General features: G+C 44.3%; 1 protein-coding gene across 2 annotated transcripts in view; it reads right to left on the bottom strand.

The window, feature by feature from the left end:
- Positions 1 to 7,832: 7,832 nt before the first annotated feature.
- rnf128b (ring finger protein 128b) overlaps positions 7,833 to 19,566 on the bottom strand; it is a 141,279-nt gene continuing 129,545 nt past the window's right edge. For both annotated transcript variants that reach the window (XM_080187828.1, XM_080187827.1), the window contains exons 3-7: positions 19,229 to 19,300; positions 17,352 to 17,434; positions 12,079 to 12,175; positions 10,724 to 10,904; positions 7,833 to 9,249 (exon numbers count right to left, since the gene is read on the bottom strand). In XM_080187828.1, coding sequence (XP_080043954.1) covers positions 9,131 to 9,249; positions 10,724 to 10,904; positions 12,079 to 12,175; positions 17,352 to 17,434; positions 19,229 to 19,300 — 552 coding nt within the window. In that variant the 3' untranslated portion in view covers positions 7,833 to 9,130. The remainder of the gene's footprint in view (positions 9,250 to 10,723; positions 10,905 to 12,078; positions 12,176 to 17,351; positions 17,435 to 19,228; positions 19,301 to 19,566) is intronic.

The following is a 19,566-nucleotide window of genomic DNA, read 5'->3' as shown; positions in this document are numbered from 1 at the left end:
TAACCCTGCCCCTTCCCCATAACCTTTGATCACATTTGCCCCAAGTGCTATATCTAGCTACCTCTTGAATACATCCAAAACATGTTGTTCATCGAGTACATAGGGGAGAAGGAGAGAACGCAGAATGTAGTATTACAGTCATAGCTAGTGGGTAGCGAAAGATCAGCTTAATGCAAGGTCCATTCAAATGTCTGACAGCTGCAGGGAAGAAGCTGTTTTTGAGTCGGTTGGTGCGTGACATCAGACTTTTGTATCTTTTTCCCGATGGAAGAAGATTGAAGATGATGGCCGCGATTTTCCTATTAGCGCAGCGGGCCAGGAGAATCGCCCAGGGGACGATGCGCAGCATTCGTGTGAGGGTTCGCACCCCATTAGCGTTTCGCAGCGCTGGATTTCCGGTGTGGTCTGCTGTGTACCCGAAATGGGCAGGGAGACAAGGCTAACATTTAAATGATACTTTAAATATAATTTAAATGCCCTTAGCAGGCCCCGGGCTAAATTCTCCAGGCCCGCTAACCTCTCCCATCCTGCCAGAGTGTTTCACTCCAGCAGGGATTACAATAGCTCCCGCACGCTGACCCTGTTGGAGTGAAGGGAGGGAGGATATTTGGAGCCCCCCATGAGGTTAAGCAGCGTGGGGGTGGGGGGGGGTGAGGTGCCCCCTGGGCTTGGGCACCCTGATAGTGCCAGCCCGTGCCCCCTGACACTGCCCAAGGGACAAAGTGCCAGTGCCCGGGGGACACTTTGGCACTGTCAATTAGCATGGAGCAGTGCCAAGGGGGCAGGGCCTGATGGGGACAGTGTCTAGGGGGCAATGAGTGAGGGGGGGGGGGTCCCACTGCCACTGTCCAACTGAGATTGGTCAACTAAAGAGCATTTGGGTGGATTGGGGGAGATCAGCACTGCTGGGGTGCCGGGGGGGGGGGGGGGGGGGGGGGTAACAGTTGGGAGGGTGGGCTGGAGATCAAGGCAGGTTGGGTTGAGGTGAGGGTCAAGGCTGGCCTGGGAATGGTCGTGGGGTCCACGACCAGGCCATGGAGGTCTTCAGAGGGGCAGCATTGTGAGGTTCACAGGGTTGGCCAGCAATCGGGAAGCTGAGAGTGCGGGGTCACTGTGCATGCATAGAGGACCACTGGTTTCAGCTTCCTGGATGGGAATAGGCCCCACCCACTGATTTATAAGTATAATTCACCCTGGTGGCCTCTGCAGTGCAGAGGGTGGGAGATTGTAGTCTGAACTCCCACTGAAAAAAAATGTGAATTACTCCAGTTTTCACACAAATTCACACTTTGGAATTTTTTGGGAGAATTCCGGCCAGTATGTCCAGGGGTGTGGGATCCTTGATTATGCTGACTGCTAGTCCAAGGCAGCAGGAAGTATAGATGGAGTCAATGGATCGGAGGCTGGGTTGCATGATGGACTGGGGGCTTCGTTCACAATCCTTTGTAGTTTCTTGCGGTCTTGGACAGAGCAGGAGCCATACCAAGCTGTGATATATCGGAAAAGATGCTTTGTATGGTGCATCTGTAAAAATATGAGAGTCATAGCGGACGTGCCAAATTTCCTTAGCCTCCTGAAAAAAGTAAAGACATTGGTGGGCTTTCTTAACTGTAACGTCGGTGCGGCAGGGCCAGAACAGATTGTCGGTGATCTGGACACCTAAAAACCTGAAACTTAAATTTACTTCAACTAGATTTCCCCTCACAACTTCTCAGTTTATCACCGTCCATTGGAGATGGACAGGAACGGCTAAAAGGAGTCACACTTGTGCGTATTAAGCAACTGTTCTTGGAAAATCTTACATGCAAGATGCTACAATTTATACCAGGAATATTTTAACTGAATTATTGACCAAAGAACAGAGAAAGCAAATTATTGAAGATGAATAGGTTAATATAACTAATCTGCACAGGACATAGCTGTTGCCACTGTCACATTTACCCAGCCATTTTAACTAAGCTGTCAAAATCTAGAGTAATATCAGGATGTTTTCAACAACAACAACATTTCAATTTATGTCAGTCAGAACATGAGTCACATGTGAAGAAAATTGGAAAAATCACAACGTGCGTGACATTGTGTCGTAACGCTTCATCTCATTTTTTTTTCATTGCTGTGGCCAAGTAAATAGTTACTGAAGTCACTGAACTTTATTGTGTGTGTAAGTTGCAATGATGATAAAGATCCATTCCTCTTTGGACCACAAGGTGGAGACCGCAGTTAAGATTTGATTCGATGGAGAAGTTTCAGATTTTAATATAAGGATTTTAAAGTCCTTTGAAGGGTAGAAGTGTTTTGGTCCTCAGGTGATCAGAGCAACTTTACATCCTACAAATATTCTCAATTGGCCTTTTTGGTTAATAGCGAAATCTGAATTCAATAAAGACCTGTACACAACTAGTACCCTGCCTTATCGTTTGGCTATGAAAGGACTATAAAATTGTTGCAAAATTCCTTACAGGGTAGGGTAATTACAATTAATCTGGCACAATGGATAGACCAAATGCTCTGTACTTGCTCCTGCTTTTAAATTTATCCAACTTCCTTCACAATTTACATATGCAGATTACGATGTAGTAATTCACACGGCACATTGGATTCCAATAATTCATAGAAACTAGAAGTAAGAGTAGGCCACTCAGCCCATCAAGCTTCCTCCACTTCCTTCGTTTTGACCATGGCTGATCATCAAATTCAATATCCTGATCCTGCCTTTCCCTCATTTCCCTTGATCCGTTTAGCCCTGAGAACTATATCTAATTTCTTCTTGATATCAGGCAATGTTTTGGCCTCAACTACTTTCTGCGATAGTGAATTCCACACGTTCATCACCCTCTGGGTGAAGAAATTTCTCCTCACCTAAATTCTAAAAGGTTCACCCTTTATCATCAAACCGTGATTCCCCAGTTCAGAACTTTCCCACCATTGAGAACATTAGCTGGTATTGTTCAGGTTTGGCAAAGCTCGTAAAATCCCACCCAAGGCCAATGGAGAATTCCATTCTGCAGTAAAATTCTGGCCATTCTTTCTGAATCTACCCTGTCTAACCCTGTTAGAATTTTATAAGTTGCTACTAGATCCCATCTCTCTCTTTTAAACTCCAATGAATACAATCCCTACCAACTTAGTCTCTCCTCATACGACAGAACTGCCATCCCAAGAATCAGCCTGGTGAACCTTCACTGTACTCCCTCTATAGCAAGGATATTTATTATTCCTCACAGCACAAATGCAGTTTAAAAACTAAAATTCATACAACGCTGATATGAGAAATAAACAAGTATTCCATGGGGAAAATCTTATGGGGAACAAGCAGGTGTTGTAGCCGGAAGTGGAAGCAAGCTATCGCCAGCTCCCACACATCCCTCCCCTCCCCCCATCACCTTCAAATGTAGGGGACTGTAGAATTCTTCCTTTGTATCTACAAATATATAGACTGTAGAAAAATCGCTGAGTGTAACCCTCTCAGATTGATAAAACAGGTAACAATCCATCAGGTTAACTTTGAATAATAGTGGCACGGTTAGCACAGTCAATTAGATGGGAAGGTAAACGTTACTGACCTCTCTTGCAAATTGAACTGCAGCCTCCTACTCCTGAATGTGCTCCTCCAGTCTCTTAACTCCACCCTGGAGCACTATGAGCAGCTGTTCTAATTCCTGTCTGTCTTTGTGACCACCATTAAATTGCATGGGCCACCAGAAATAACAGCAAAGAACCATAGAATACCTTCAGTGCAGAAGGAGACCATTCAGCTCATTGAATCTGCACCGACTCTGCGAAAGAGCACTTTATCCGGTCCCCCCACCCTATCCCTGTAACGGTGCATATTTATCATGGTTAATCCACCGAACCGGCACATCTTAAGACTGTGGGAGGAAACTGGAGCACCTGGCGGAAACCCAGACAGAACCGGGGCAAATATGCAAACTCCACACAGACAGGGCAGCACCGACAGGGTTAACGTTGCTGCTTCACAGTGCCAGGGAACAGCATTCAATTCCGGCTTCGGGTGACCGTCTGCGTGGAGTTTACACATTCTCCCCTTGTCCGCATGGATTTCCTCCGGGTCCACTGGTTTCCTCCTACCATCCAAAGATTGATCGGCTATGCTAAATTGACCCTAGTGTTAGCAGATTAGCAGGGTAAATATGTGGGGTTACAGGAATATGGCCTAGGTGGGATTGTAGTCGGTGCAGACTTGGTGGGCCGAATGGCCTCCTTCTGCACTGTAGGGATTCTATGATACCCGAGGCAGGAATCAAACTTGAGTCCCTGGTTCTGTGATGCAGCAGGGCTAACCACTGTACCACCCCCACGAAGCAGGTATTGGCCTGATCAGGAAGGTGCACCGACTTCTGATTTTTCACTGCTTGCCTTTTATATCCCATTCTTGTTTTTGGAAATCATTCATGGGACACGGGGTGTTGCCGGTTGGCCAGCATTTATTGCCCATCCCTAGTTGCCCTTGTTCAGTGGGCAGTTGAGAGTCAACTGCATTGCAGTGGGTCTAGAGTCACATGTAGGTCGGACCAGGTAAGGACTGCAGATTTCCTTCCTTAAAGGACATTGGTGAACCCGGTGTGACATCAGGACTGGATTTATTTTATAGTCAATCAGGAGATTGAGTCTCTCCCACTATCTGAATGCAAAATTCTGCCACAGCGAGGCACCAATAACCTGTTTTCCTGCTTAATTACTCAGAAGAGAGCACCATATAATAAACAGTACACCATTTATTAGGACATCAAATTTATTTACACTTTGCTAAAGGAATCCTGACAATATAAATGATTTTCTTTTTAAATCATATGTACAGCAAAATTCTCACACAGAAAATTCTAGTACAAGTACTCATCTGTCCCTTTCATTGTTTTCTTAAATGCACTAAGTAAAATAAACCCACTGAAAGTTCCATTTATATTTCTTTTTGAGAAATCAAGTTTGCAGAATACCAGCTATAACATTCTCATTTCAGCCCACCCAAGAAAAATAATAATTTTAATTTTCCTAAATAAAGTGCATGTGATTAACATGAAGAATGTTGGATATTGCTTTAAAATGTGATTTAAGGCCTTTTTATTTTCTACATTTTCAAAACTAAAAAGTAACTCCCAATGTTGTAATGGAAGGTTAGGTTGAGGCCAAGGGGGGAGGGAGGGTGCGGGGGTGGTTTGAACACAACTCACCCATCAGAATATTTGAAAAGGCTGAGGGTAAATCTGGCTGTACAACGCACCTAATTTTACTGCCTGTTGATCCAGTTAATGTGACCCTTCCCTTCCCCCCCACAGCAACACCTATTAGCATAGGGTTAAAGACTCTGGTAGGAGTTAATCTTGTATTTAGTTACAGCTGCAATGTTTAGAAGGGGAAGGTTCTATCCAACAATGTTACGGCACTTGCCACAGCAATCAGGCATTTAAAGAGATGTTGACATCCAAAAATCATGGCCAACATAGCAAAAAGTGGCCTACCCAAATCATTTACTTTATTTTATTCATTAGTGGCACAAGTAGACTTACATTAACCCTGCAATTAAGTCACTGCGAAAATCCCCTAGTCACCACAATCCGGCGCCTGTTCAGGTACACTGAGGAAGAATTTAGCACAGCCAATGCACTTAACCAGCATGACTTTCAGACTGTGGAAGGAAACGGGAGCACCCAAAGAAAAACCACATAGACATGGGGAGAATATGCAGGCTCTGCACTGACAGTGACCTAAGCCAGGAATCAAACCCGGGTCCCTGGCACTCTGAAGCAGTCGTGCTAACCCCTGTGTTATTCTACATGTATTCTATTATTATGTAATGCTTAGTTGAATAATGTTCATTGGGGCGTAGACACTTTTGTTTCTATTCCTTTCTGGCACTGGTGTTATACGGTTAGCACTGCTGCCTCTCAGCACCAGGGACCCATGTTTGATTGTTGGCTTGGGTCACTGTGCAAACTCCACATGGGCATTCTCCCCTTGTCTGCGTGCGTTTCCGCCGGGCGCTCCAGTTTCCTCCCATGGTCCAAAAGATGTCCTGGTTAGGTGTATTGACCCAGACACTGATTGTGGCGACTGGGGGAATTTCACAGTAACTTCTTTGCAGTGTTAACGTAAGCCTTACTTGTGACTAATAAATACATTTTAACTTTAACCCAACTGTTTTAAATGTGTTACCACTGCTGTTAAAATACTGGTCAGAAATGTGGTGATATCTGGGAGATGTAGTTTCTCTATTGGATCTTGTAACCACTTGAGAAGTGGGTTTTTAGAAAAACCAAATGCTTCAAAAGAATTGTAGCTGTACCAATAAAAACAGATTTGGTTTTGGGCGGGGAGGGGGGGATGGGAGCGGTGGTGCAGTTTGCAGAAAGAGGATGGGGGGGGGTGGGTGGGGAGGAAGGATATATGCAAAACAAACGGTGGTTCTTAACTTTGTGCAGTGGTGAGAAGGAGTGATAGGGACTTGGCATTTGCCAGACACGGGGATGGGCATCTGCTGAAAGTAGGCAGCAAACACTGTGACGTGGCACGAAGATGTTAAAACCAAAGTTTGTTACATAATTGCCAAGGTTACAAACACTCACGTGAAGGTAAAAACGTTCTTTGAGATGTTTTCTGTTTCACTCAACGGAAAAGCAACTTCTGGGCAAAATGTTCCATTCTCGCCAAATCTTACTACTTTTCCTAAGGGATTCTCAAGGGCTATTTTGTAATGCACTATAAAGACTAAATTTAATCCACTAAAATGTGTCTTATTTGTATCAGTAAAGCAGACCTCCATGGACTGTATCTAGGGTGCGTGCACAGTTCATGGGTTAAAGTTTCAACGAGGGAGGCAAATCTTAAGTTTTTGGATGCATGAAAAATAAGTACAATTATTTGATTAACAAAAAAAAAATCACTTGTAGACATCAGTAAAGCAGCATGATTTGGCTAACATCACTAAAATAAGTACACACTCCTGTAGTACTCATTTATAACAAAAATGCCAAACTTATGGAATCTCAGCCCACCAAAGTAACAGGGCTAGAAGATCAATTATAGCAAGGGAAAAGCACTGGGTTTTGGTTACATTTTTCAGCTCTGCTCTAAACATCTCTCACAAGCAGGATTCAGGAGGGTGATTTGCTGAGATGCCAAACAAGAAGTCACTTCCTCCTCAACCCGTCCCTCCCCCCCGACCCCCTACAGGAAAATATTAGAACACCAGGCGATTAAGCAATTTCCAAACCGTCAATGTCTTAGCTTTCAGAGCAAAAAATAACATGCAACAGTCTTGTGTCTTGACTGCAGCCTTGTGGGTGACCAGACATCAGTTAAAAGCTGAGCGATACTGAAAGATCCTCCAGCGAGCAAAAGCAAAAACGATTTGAGATGCATCACCAGGCAAGTTCACTGCTGTTCCTTTTCTGCACAAAACGCTCACCATCCAACATCAATACTTCCACTCAATTATCGTGACAGGATATACAAGCTCGATACAAAAGTAAGGCAGTTGTGGAATTTCAATTTAAAGTTAATCTAAAATAGATCCCTATATCCTATAATTACTCCTTCAGGAACTCCTGATCCTGCACACTTGTGAACAGGTTCATGCAATATCGTTTCTATTCCCTTGCCTATCATGAAGGACTAGTCTTTGGAATTTGAAGAATTAGTCTCAAATTTGCTTTGGAAAGTGATAGAAAAACTAGCCCATTACCAAGATGCCATTGCAATGTCAATACCTCACTAGGCCTGTTGATATCTTCCTTGCAGAATCTTTTCTTCCCTTATATTCTTGTTCCACAGTATTAACTACTCAAAATTCTTCAAATAAAATATCCACAAGCGTGTTTTATCTCCAAAATAGATTTACTTTATTAAGGGTTAAGAGGATTGCTTCTTTTGTTTTAAAAAAGTAATTTTCATAAAGAAAGCCAATTCTGCACATGATTCATAGTCAGAGGAAAAAGTTATTTGACCACAAGGTTTGATTAAAGGCAACTGATGCATACATTGGAGAGTGTCTTCAGCTCATTTTAAGATCCTGCAAATAGATGAGCAAGGTTTGCCTTGAAAAGTCAACTGTTGCAGAATTGAAAAAAAAATCAAAAAATAATGTAGAGATGAAATTGCTTTCAGTGAAGCAGAATGCTGGTAAATTGATTGCTAATTATGCAGCCAAACCACTTTTTACATAATAAGGTAAATCACAGATCCTTTCATATCAGGGATGCAATTAACCAGGAGTGACACCACAAATAGACAGCACAGGCTTTGTTTGCATTATTATGGAATTATATTAATAGGGTGACAATTAACCTTTTGTATACACTTCCAAAGTATAGTGCAGTTTAGGGTAGCAGTCAGCACAGTGTTAGCAATGGGGCCTTTGTAAATTGATTTGATTTGATACACTGGTTTATGCCCCAGGTTTTCAGACCCTGTGAGATTATTGTACAGTAATCCCATAGGGTCTGTAGGACATTGCTGTGCCTCTCTGTTTCTGACGATTTGCTTCTATTGCAGTACGTTGATACAAAATTTTTAAAAATGCATTATCCTTTGCAATGTTTCTTGTCCCTTGGGTAGTTGACGCTGTGTTTTATTTTGGGAAGTCAGAATAGGAGGTCCCCTGGAATGCATCTAAATTTGAAAGGGGGAGGGGGTGCTGGAATCCATTCTTCTTATCCCTTACTTACTACCTTCTGCTCCACCACCCCCCTCCCCCAGCCTCACTGCCCCAAACTTCCACACAGAAAAACATTAGAACACCAGAGGATTAAGCAATCGCCAAACCGTCAATGCCTTAGCTTTCAGGGCGAAAAATAACGTTCAACAGTCTTGTGTCTTCACCGCAGCTGTGTGGGTGACCAGACATCAGTTTAGATTAGCTGCAGTTATTCTGTGAATTTCAGCACCAGGACTAATCGCGAGGTGCCTGTTACATTAATGCTTTCTAATAAAAAAAATCATCTGTCTCTTTATAACATTGGCATTTAAAAAATGCAGACAAAGGTAGAACGTGGGTCACTCCAAAGTCTTTGCTTAAACCAAAAAAGTGCAGAGAGTGTTCATTTAAGAGGCACTCCCTGTATATCCCATGTTGATGGTTGGCTTTAATTTCAGGCTTTTATTTCTTTGGAATGATTCATGACTTCTGTTCATCCCGGAGATCAATCTCTTCGTAGCCAGGGTTGTCCTGTGGCAGGACGTACACAGACAGAGAATTCACCCGACCATCATGATTGAAGAGACGCTGTTCTTCGCCTGCAGAGAACACAGAGAGTCAGAGGCGAGTGGAAGGGAAGGAGATATTTGTAAATAAGATAGCTAAGAAATATTTCAAACGTGCATGATATTTTTAAAAATTTAGCCTGTTCTTAGAACGAATTTAGACTTGATTTATCATATGAGACACTGTGGAATGTTTCGGGTGGCACAGTGGTTTGTGCTGCCACCGCCTCACAGTGCCAGGGTTCAATTCCAGCCTGGGGTGACTGTCCGTGTGGAGTTTGTACATTCTCCCCATGTCTGCACGGATTTCTTCCAGGCGTTCCAGTTTCCTCCGGCAGTCCAAACGTGGGCCGGATTGGTTGATTGGCCATGCTAAACTGATCCAAGTATCAGGGGGATTAGTAGGGTAAATATGTCAGGTTATGGGGGATAGGGCCTGGGTGGGATTGTTGTCGGCGCAGGCTCAATAGGTTGATAGGATATAGTACACAAGCGCTTGAGTTCTACCGCCCTGCCTGCCAAAGAGTGCGGGCGAGGGATGGACAATGGGAGGGTCTGTTGACCTTGGGTGGGATTTTCCGGTTTCGAGTCGAGCGAGGCGGTAAAATCCCGCCCGTGACATTTGTTTTTAAAACTGCACCGACTCCTCAAAACAAATCAAGTCGCTTTGACCTCGAGCACATTTCTGCACATGCTCAGAGTGAAAACCAAATCGCGGTTGAGCCAGACCCGCGGGAGACCATGGCTGGAACTTTCCACTCCCGGCCGTGTTGGGCGGCCTTGGTGTTGAGAATGGAGAATGTCGCGAGAGGGCCAAAGTCACGCTTCACATCGCCCATCAGTGACGGGCCACGTTTCCTGTCGTTCAACTTCGGGAACTTCATCGTAATAAGTAAACACGTCACAAACAGGCCTGTGTGCCAGGGGCACAGATCCACTTACAGAAAGTGCATCCGTGGCTGTGTGGATTCAAATTTTGAAGGGTGACTGGTCTCAAGAAGGTGTGCACCAGGGGAACACATAGAACATAGAACATTACAGCGCAGTACAAGCCCTTTGGCCCTCGATGTTGCGCCAACCAGTGGAATGAATCTAATGACCCGCTAACCTAAACTATTCCAATGTTATCCATATGCCTATCCACTGACCATTTGAACGCCCTTAAAGTTGGCGAGTCACGGACGTGAGCGCAGTGCTTTGTGGGGGCGGTATTGGGGGTGGGAGGGTTATGCTAGGTGGATACACTGGGTGAAGACCGTTTCCTGGTATGTGCGGGGTGGTTTTTAAAATTGGTGCCTAGATCATTGAGTTGCCGATCTGATGGTGGGGTGGGCAAGTCACGCCAGCAATACATCGTAGGGCCCCTGCCTGCAATTTCTCTCCTCTAAGTGCCACACGGTACAGTGGAAAAAGCTGCCATTGTCAAGGCTGGGCTAAAAGGAGGTTTGACCGCCTGACACCGGTCTTCACCGACATGGGAGAAAATCTCCCCTACATGACTACTCACTGAAATAATGATTGTCCTCGGTTACTGGAGATTCGTCCAATCGATGATCAGGCCCGAAAGCTGTCGGTAGAGTATAAATGGCACTCTCGGGAACCTCGGTGTGTCTGTCCTGCACAGCTCTTTGAGGATTACTGGACGCTTCCTCAGTTTCTGGTGTTACTTCAGCCTTTTCTATGTCAATCTGCATCAAATAGAAATCAATACATGGATGAGAGAGCACATTGGGGGAAGAAGGGATGGGGGGAGGGCAGATGAAACTCAAATACTTAAGCGTCCCATTTGAAAACTGCAGACTCTGCAAAAGAAGTTTGGGCACACAGTCCAGTTCCTGATGGAGACAACTTAATACTGCCTCCAATTAAGCACTGTGGGCAAAGTTTTACAGACAGTCCTACAGAGGAGTGATATAGGAAGATGTCAGGAATTTCTCAGGTAGCAGCACTCTCACCTTGGAGACTGAAGGCTGTCAGTCCCACGACAGAATCTGAAACATAGCCCAGGATTTTACAACCTTGCTTGGGTGAGGCTCATGAAGTCCCGCCCAAGGCCAATGGAGAATTCTGTTCTGCAGTAAAATTTCGACCATGGTCTAAGCTGACACTGTGGTGCTATGCTGTCGGTGGGTGCTGATGGCCTAGTGGTATTATTGCTAGATGATTTATCCAGATACTCAGCTAATGTTTTGGGGACCTGGGTTCGAATCCCATCATGGCAGATGGTGGAATTTGAATTCAACTTTAAAAAAAAAACTAGAATTAAGAATCTACTGATGACCATGAGACAATTGTCGATTGTTGGAAAAACCCATCTGGTTCACTGATGTCCTTTAGGAAAGGAAATCCGCCATCCTTACCCAGTCTTGCCTACATGTGACTCCAGAGCCACAGCAATGAGGTTGACTCTTAACTGCCCTCTGAAACTGCCTAGCCAAGGGCAACTGGAGATGGGTAATAAATGTTGGCTAGCCAGCGACATCAATGTCTCATGAAAGAACAAAAATATGAGACATTAAACTCTGTCCTCTCTGGTGGGCAAAAAATCTCATAGCACTATTTCAAAGACTAGCCTGTTATGCAGAACCCACAGCTAACATCTCGAGAACAGATGATCTGGTCATTATGATGTTATGGGATCTTGCTGTGCGCAGAACGTCTGCCATGTTATCCTATCTTGAAACAGTGGCTGCATTTCAATAGTACCACATTGTTGTAAAGTATTTTGGAGCCAATCACTCAAGGGGCTATACAAATGAAACGTATGCATCTCTAAAAGGTTCATGCATATCACTGTAACGATTCCCTTTTCCCTATTGCAAGCTTTACAATAAGGCATTAACAAGCCCAAAATGAACTTGCCTCGATTCCAAGCGCTTTCAGGATGTCACATTTACACATGGGACAGGTTCGGTGCTCCAGAAGCCAAGGATCGATGCAATTCTTGTGGAATATGTGGCTGTGAAGAAAGGTCATATCATATCATTTAAAATATCTCCACCGGAATTCTACCATCCTGCTTGCCACGGAATCGAAGCAGGCGAGGGACCGACATCGGAAATGTCTGCTGACCTCGGGCAGGAACTTCCGATTTCGCCTGAGTGAGGCTGTAAAATCCCACCCCTTGAGTTTTGGGAGCCGCCAACATTTATTGCCTCCCCCACTGGTTGCCCTGGTGTTGCCAACCTTATTGAGAAGCTGCAGTGAACTGAGTGCTCATTACGCTATTTCCTACCAAATTTATGAATATTTTGAATCAAATGTTCCCAAAATGATCCCTAAAACTTTGACAAGAGAACCATGTCCTGGTCAACATTCATCCCTCGAAACACCTCCAGACAGATTTTTATTCATTCGTGGGATATGGGCGTTGCTGACTGGCCAGCATTTATTGCCCATCCTTAGTTGCCCTCGAGAAGGCGGTGACTCTGCCTTCTTGAATTGCTGCAGTCCACGTGCTGTGGGTTGACCCACAATGCCATTAGGGAGGGAATTCCAGGATTATAACAGATTACATGGTCATTTCTCTTTATACTGCTTGGGTACCATGCTGTGTCATGGTCACCTCCAAAACAAAAAGTGGTCACATTTCAAAAGCCATTAACTGGCTGAGAGGTACATTGGGATGTCTGGAGGAACTAATACCAGGCGGCACGGTAGCACAGTGGGTTAGCACTGCTGCTTCATAGCTCCAGGGTCCTGGGTTTGATTCCCGGCTCGGGTCACTGCCTGTGTGGAGTTTGCACATTCTCCTTGTGTCTGCATGGGTTTCCTCCGGGTACTCTGGTTTCCTCCCACAGTCCAAAGATGTGCAGGTTAGGTTGATTGGCCGTGCTAAGAAATTGCCCCTTAGTGCCCAGGAATGTGTAGGTGAGAGGGATTAGTGCATAAAAATGTGGGGATGTGGGGGTAGGGTCTGGGTGGGATTATGTTTGGTGCAGACTTGATGGGCCGAAGGGCCTCTTTCTGCACTGTAGAGTTCTATGGTCTAATAACTAGTGCAAATTCTTTCTTGTTCACCTAGGAACGCTGTTAGAGCAGCTGGAGTTTTCTGCCACCATTCATAATGAAAATAATAATGAAAATAATTGGGAGGCATGCCTTATGAAGATAGGTTGAGGGAGCTGGGACTCTTCTCCCTGGAGAGACGAAGGTTGAGAGGCGACCTGATAGAGGTTTATAAAATGTTGAGAGGAATAGATAGGGTGGATTCTCAGAGGCTATTTCCCCAGGCTGAAATGGTCACTACGAGAGGACACAGATTTAAGGTGCAGGGAAGCAGGTGCAGGGAAGCAAGTACAGAGGTGATGTTAGGGGTAAGTTTTTCACTCAGAGGGTGGTGAGTGAATGGAATCGGCTGCCGTCAGTGGTGGTGGAGGCGAACTCGCTGGGGTCTTTTAAAAGACTTCTGGATGAGTATATGGGATCTAATGGGATTGGGGGTTATAGATAGGTCTATGGATCGGTAGGTATTGATGTGATCGGCGCAACTTGTGGGCCGAAGGGCCTGTTTGTGCTGTAGTGTTCTATGTTCTAATAACGCTGGCTGGAAATCTTGCAAGTCCACTGAAACAGGAACCTCAACGGTGAGATGCCATTCTCTGATTTTCCCCAGCCCTTAACCAGACGCCCCACATCAAAAGTTCCCCCATTTTTTGAATGGGTGAGAGGAGGGAAGTGGGGGGGAGAAGGTGAAGGAAGAAAGTTTATTTATTAGTCACAAGTAAGTTTACATTCACATTGCAATTAAGTTACTGTGAAAATCCCGTAGTAACCACACTCCAGTGCCTGTCCGGGTACGATGAGGGAGAATTTAGCATGGCCAATGCACCTAGCCAGCACGTCTTTGGAATGTGGGAGGAAACTGGAGCATCCAGAGGAAACTCACGTTGACGCAGGGAGAACGTGCAAGCTCCACACAGACAGTAACCCAAGCCTGGAATTGAACCCAGGTCCCTGGTGCTAAGAGGCAGCAATGCTAGCCACTGTGCTACCCTTGGAGGGAGAGAGGAAAGTAGAATGAGAGAAAAACATTTGCCTAGCTTTTTGATAGAGGGAGTATCCCCATTAATACTCATTATAGAAAAGCGTTCGGGGCTTAAAGTTACCAGATTGAGAAACAAAAAAACAAAAAAAGAACTCCATGAGAGAAGAATCATTTTGGACTGATGCTGGGAGAATTGAATGTCTATTTAAAGGACAGTCTAGTGTAGACCTGTGATTTGTATTTTTTTGGATATTTTAAAAGTTCTGTAGTTTAATGTATAATGTACAAGTAGTATTTAGTCAATAGTGTTTTCTATTGTCTGTTACAGTAAATGCCTTAAAACATGAAATATTATCATGTCATTCATTCACAGCTATTAAAATAAATGCATTGAGTTTCTGTTTTTGAAGTTATTGGTCTCTCCTGCATGGTATGAATCTGTGATTCAGATATGGGGGAAAACAAGAGGCCAAAAGTGCATACCTCAGAGTGACAGGCATTTTACACAATTACACCCATTCCTTGTAAACAAGTAAACAAAACATTTGCCAGGTGACGATGCTTGCAGCAACAACCGACTTTTTCCAAATAGGTTTGCGGTGATCACATGGTAATGTTGGACATTGCTCATTGATTCTGGCACTCTCTGCCTGTGCCTTATACACTTCAGGCATAATATTGTCGAGGCCAAGTGCTACAGTTGACAAAAGTAAATGTTCAAGGTAAGCAGAGGTGGTTTTGATGACAGTGAATGCTTCAATGCACCACAGTTGTTTTTCTCAGGCATTGACACTAGGTAGATACTGGTTTAGATCCTGTTGCATTCCAATCACAAGATCATTCACCGTAACACCTTTAGTCACAAGATTACTCACAATCATACCTGCAGTCACAAGGTCAGGCCCCAAGCTGTCATGTTTTTGTTTAGATCACTACAACAGATGAGAACTTCACTTAGAGATCTGTTTAGCAAGCAGGAGTCTCCACACAATTCCCAGGAGCTTGGGAAAATAATCAGGCCTAATCACTTGATTCTGCCTTAAGACATGCTTGTAAATAACTTTGAAAGTAATTACAGAGTGTACTGTGATCTAGGCAGAACAACGCCTGCCAAATGGATTGAATGGAGATAAATTTTGATTTGATTTATTAAGTCATGTGTGTTAACATAACTGTGAAAAATATTGTTTCGTGTGCGCTATACAGACAAAGTATACCATTCATAGAGAAGGAAAGGAGAAAGTGCAGTGTAGAATGTAGGAGGAGAGAATGTAGTGTTACAGTCATAGCCAGGGTATAGAGAAAAACCAACTGAGTGTGAGGTAGATCCATTCAAAAGTCTGATGGCAGCAGAGAATAAACTGTTTTTGAGTTAGTTGGTATATGACTTCAGACTTTTGCATCTTTTTTCTGGTCGAAGATGGAAATGAGTATGTCCGTGGGGGCCTTGATTATGCTGGCCGTTTTTCCAAGGCAGCGGGAAGTGTGGACAGAATCAATGGATGGGAGGCTGGTTTGCGTGATGGATTGGGCTGCACTCACGACCTTTTGTAGTTTCTTGTGGCCCTGAGCAAAGCAGGAGCCATACCAGGCTGTGATGCAGCCAGAAAGAATACTTTCTATCGTGCATCTGTATAAGTTAGTGAGAATCAGACTGACTGCCAAATTGCCTAAGTCTTCTGAGAAATTTGCAGTTAAGCACAAGGGCGACAGGGTGTACAGTGGTTAGCATTGCTGCCTCACAGTGACAGGGACCTGGGTTTGATTCCTAGATTGGGTCACTCTCTGTAAAGAGTCTGCACATTCTCCCCGTGTCTGTGTGGGTTTTCTCCAGGTGCTCTGGTTTCCTCCCACAGTCTGAACGACATGCTGGTTCGGTGCATTGTCCTTGCTAAATTCTCCCTCAGTGTACCCGAATAGGTGCCGGAGTGTGGTGACTACAGGATTTTCACAGTAACATCATTGCAGTATTAACATAAGCCAAATTGTGACACTAATAAATAAATAAATCAGTGATACCCTGAAAACCATTGAAGTTCATCAGGTACTCCCATTCAATTACAAAAAAGATTATCGCACAGCTGACTGAGATGTTGTTATGTTTCACTTGCGAGCAATTCAACTTTCTAAAGTAAGAAAACTGGTATCCCCACAGAGCAGGAGAAACAACATCGAAACTTGAATGTACACTATGCTACTCTCTCACTGTCCTCATGTAAGTTCTTGATTCAGATTGCACTCTGAGTCATATCTAAATAAGAACATTTTTTTGTTGAGGAGCTCCAAGGAGCAAGTGATCAAAAGGGAAGTGGAAGGTGCTGGAGTTTGCTCTGTGCAATTCAATGACAAATCAGAATTTAAAGAAATCAGATTGGCAAATTGGTCGGAAGTTCACAAATTGTGCAACAGTGACTACACTTCAAGCAATTAACTGATGGTTGCTCACTTTGGAAGATCATCAAGATATGGCAAGATGCCATCTACAGGCAAGGCCCATTTCATAGAATCATAGAATCCCTACAGTGCAGAAGGAGACCATCCGGCCCATCGAGTCTGCACCAACCACAATCCCACCCAAGCCCTATTCCTGTAATCTCACATATATACCCTGCTAATCCTCTTGACACTAGGGTAAATTTAGCATGACCAAGCAACCTAACCTGCACCCTGTCCTGTTCTGGGTAATGTAGGAGTTGTCAGATTCTACGTCCATCTGTTTTACCTGTCGATGTCACAAGATCCAGACCTGCAGTTTGCAGAAAATCTTAGCTATCCAAGGAAAAACACAGTTCTCAACCAGATTTCTCACATTTATTGTGCTGTCCCAGGGGAATCCTCTACACACTCACTTCATAGCACTCTTCCAAGACTGGTCCATTCTCATGTTTTGAGCCTCCCTTGCTTATATTTGTAACACATTTCAGCAGAAGCTCAGTGGGTGAAGACAAAACAGCTCATGGTCATTGTGAGGGGAACAAAGGAGTAAGTACACTATTGACTTACACAATTTCCCCTCCACCATCGGAGAAATTGGGTAATTCTGCTCAGTTCAATGTGGGTATGAACTTATTTCCCACACAGCTCTCCTCTTTACCCTGGGCTTTGTGGAGATTTTAAACAAGAACACATGTAATGGTCGGTCACTTACTTGCAAGTCAAGATGCGAACAACATCATTGGGCTTGTAAGCTTCAATGCACACTGCACAGCTGTCAGCATCTGGACCAGTCTCCTGAAGATCAGAAAGAAAAGGAGAAATTGGCTGTCAGTTTTTCATTGGTTGTCCTCTGCCGACTGCCTAATGAGTGAGACAGCCTCCCATCGAAGAAGTTGATGCCTTTTGTGTTCACATGCACAGTAATGAGCAGTCAGGAACCAAACTGTATGGAAACTACTGTGCGACACCCAGTTTAAAAATCAGCATGCGTTCAAAAGCAATGCAAACTCAGTGGCTCTATAACAAACCATTTATTTTACAAGTGTTGAAAGATCCACAGCTCGGGGGTGAAATCCTCGTTCACAAGTGAAAGTCAAGCATTTAAAGCAAAGCGCTAGTAGGATATTCTCCAGACAGTGAGTTCGAGCCTCAGTTGCAGCGAGGAACTCCTACGGACAGCAGAAACCCTACAATGATATCTTCAAAGTGTCCAAGAAAAGGCCAAACATACCACTGACTTATTCAAGGGAGATTCTGGCTTATGGCCAACCAATGTGAAAAGGGAAAGGCACCAAGAAACTTTGTTGGGAATGCGCAGGGTCAATTTGAGGGGACGCACAAAATCTCCAATCAGCTCATCCACCCAACCCATCAAGCTTCATCGAGCCCACGCATGGCAGTGTCTCAACATTAGTGCACTGGACTCATCAGCCACTTCAGAACCCACTAAATCAGACTGGAGGCAAATTATCTCCATTCTCAAAGGACTGTCTCAGGAAAGGCAATCAGCACCAGTTTGGTGGTGCTCAAATTCGAGAATGAACAAATCATAGAATCCTAGTGTAGAAAGACACCATTCAGTCCATCGAGCCTGTACTGATAACGATCTCACCCAGGCCCAATCATCGTAATCCAATGTATTTACCCTAGCTAGTCCCCCGACACTAAAGGGCAATTTAGCATGACCAATCTATCTAACCTGCACATGTTTGGACTGTGGGAGGAGGCCGGAACACACGGAGGAAACCCCCGCAGACATGGGGATAACGTGCAGACTCCGCACAGACAGTTGACCCGAGCTGGGAATTGAAACCGGGCCTCTAACACCGAGACAGCAGTGCTAACTACTCTGCCACCATGAATAGAAAAAAAGTTCCCTCTGTGGCTCTGGTGACGAGTCACGCCATATGAAATCAAACCCTCCTCAGCTGTTGAAATCTCAGTTACGCCTTTACAATAACTTCTTCGACTCTAATATTCACGACCCTTATTGTTCTAAGCATGTACTTTCTAATGGCAGAATATAGGAACAGGAAGAGGCCAAATCACACCTCAGCTCCCTTGTGTCATTGAATTAGATCCTGGGTGCTTTGAAGGAAGTAACATCCCTAAGTGGTCAACCTCGGAATTTCGGTTAAAGCTACGCTGACGCTAACGCTACGAGCAGGATTTTCTGCCCACACTCAACCCAAGACTGGAAAATATCACCCAAGATCACCGGACCTTTCCGCGGTCAGTCCCCACCCACTACCATTCTCCTTTAGTGGGCGAGATGGGAAAATTCCACAACAAAGGAGTCCAAAAGATGTCCAAAAGACAGTCATTCCCAGAGTAAGGATTGTTTTTGTTGCCTCTTCCAGAACAAATCATTGGCTCTGGTGCAATAAATAGCAGTGGATGTTACTGTATCAACACTTAAAAATGACATTAAAAACTCATTATACAAAAAAGGTAAATCAACAGGGGACTTTTAATAAGGATTAGCTTTCTGTTATGGCATCCATTTGTTGCCCACCTTTCAGAAAACAATCCATAGGTACCCCGTAGCTGTTATTTAATCATACTAAACCATGTGTCAGCAATACACACCTGATCACCATGCTTCAAGACGCGTAAATCCAGATGGTTGATAGCTTTCTTGGCTTCAGTTTTTAGCTGTTTCTGTAAAAATACCAAGAACATTATTATTGAACCGTGATTGAAACAAAGGGCGGAATCTTGCTGAAGTGCAAATTTTTAAAACTCATTTTTGGGGCACGGGTATCACTAGCTGGCCAACATTTACTGCCCATCCCTAGTTGTCCGAGGGCAGTTGAGAGTCAACCACATTTGTTGTGGCTCTGGGGTCACACGTAGACCAGACCAGGTAAGGATAAGCAAATTAACTTCCCTAAAGGACGTTAGTGAACCAGGTGCTTTTTTCTGAA

The sequence above is a fragment of the Carcharhinus amblyrhynchos genome, chromosome 4 (genome assembly GCF_965287045.1).
Source record: "Carcharhinus amblyrhynchos chromosome 4, sCarAmb.v2.hapA, whole genome shotgun sequence".
Classification (NCBI taxonomy): domain Eukaryota; kingdom Metazoa; phylum Chordata; class Chondrichthyes; order Carcharhiniformes; family Carcharhinidae; genus Carcharhinus; species Carcharhinus amblyrhynchos.
Note: the sequence above shows the minus strand (reverse complement) of the source record. Positions and strands in the feature narration are given on the sequence as shown.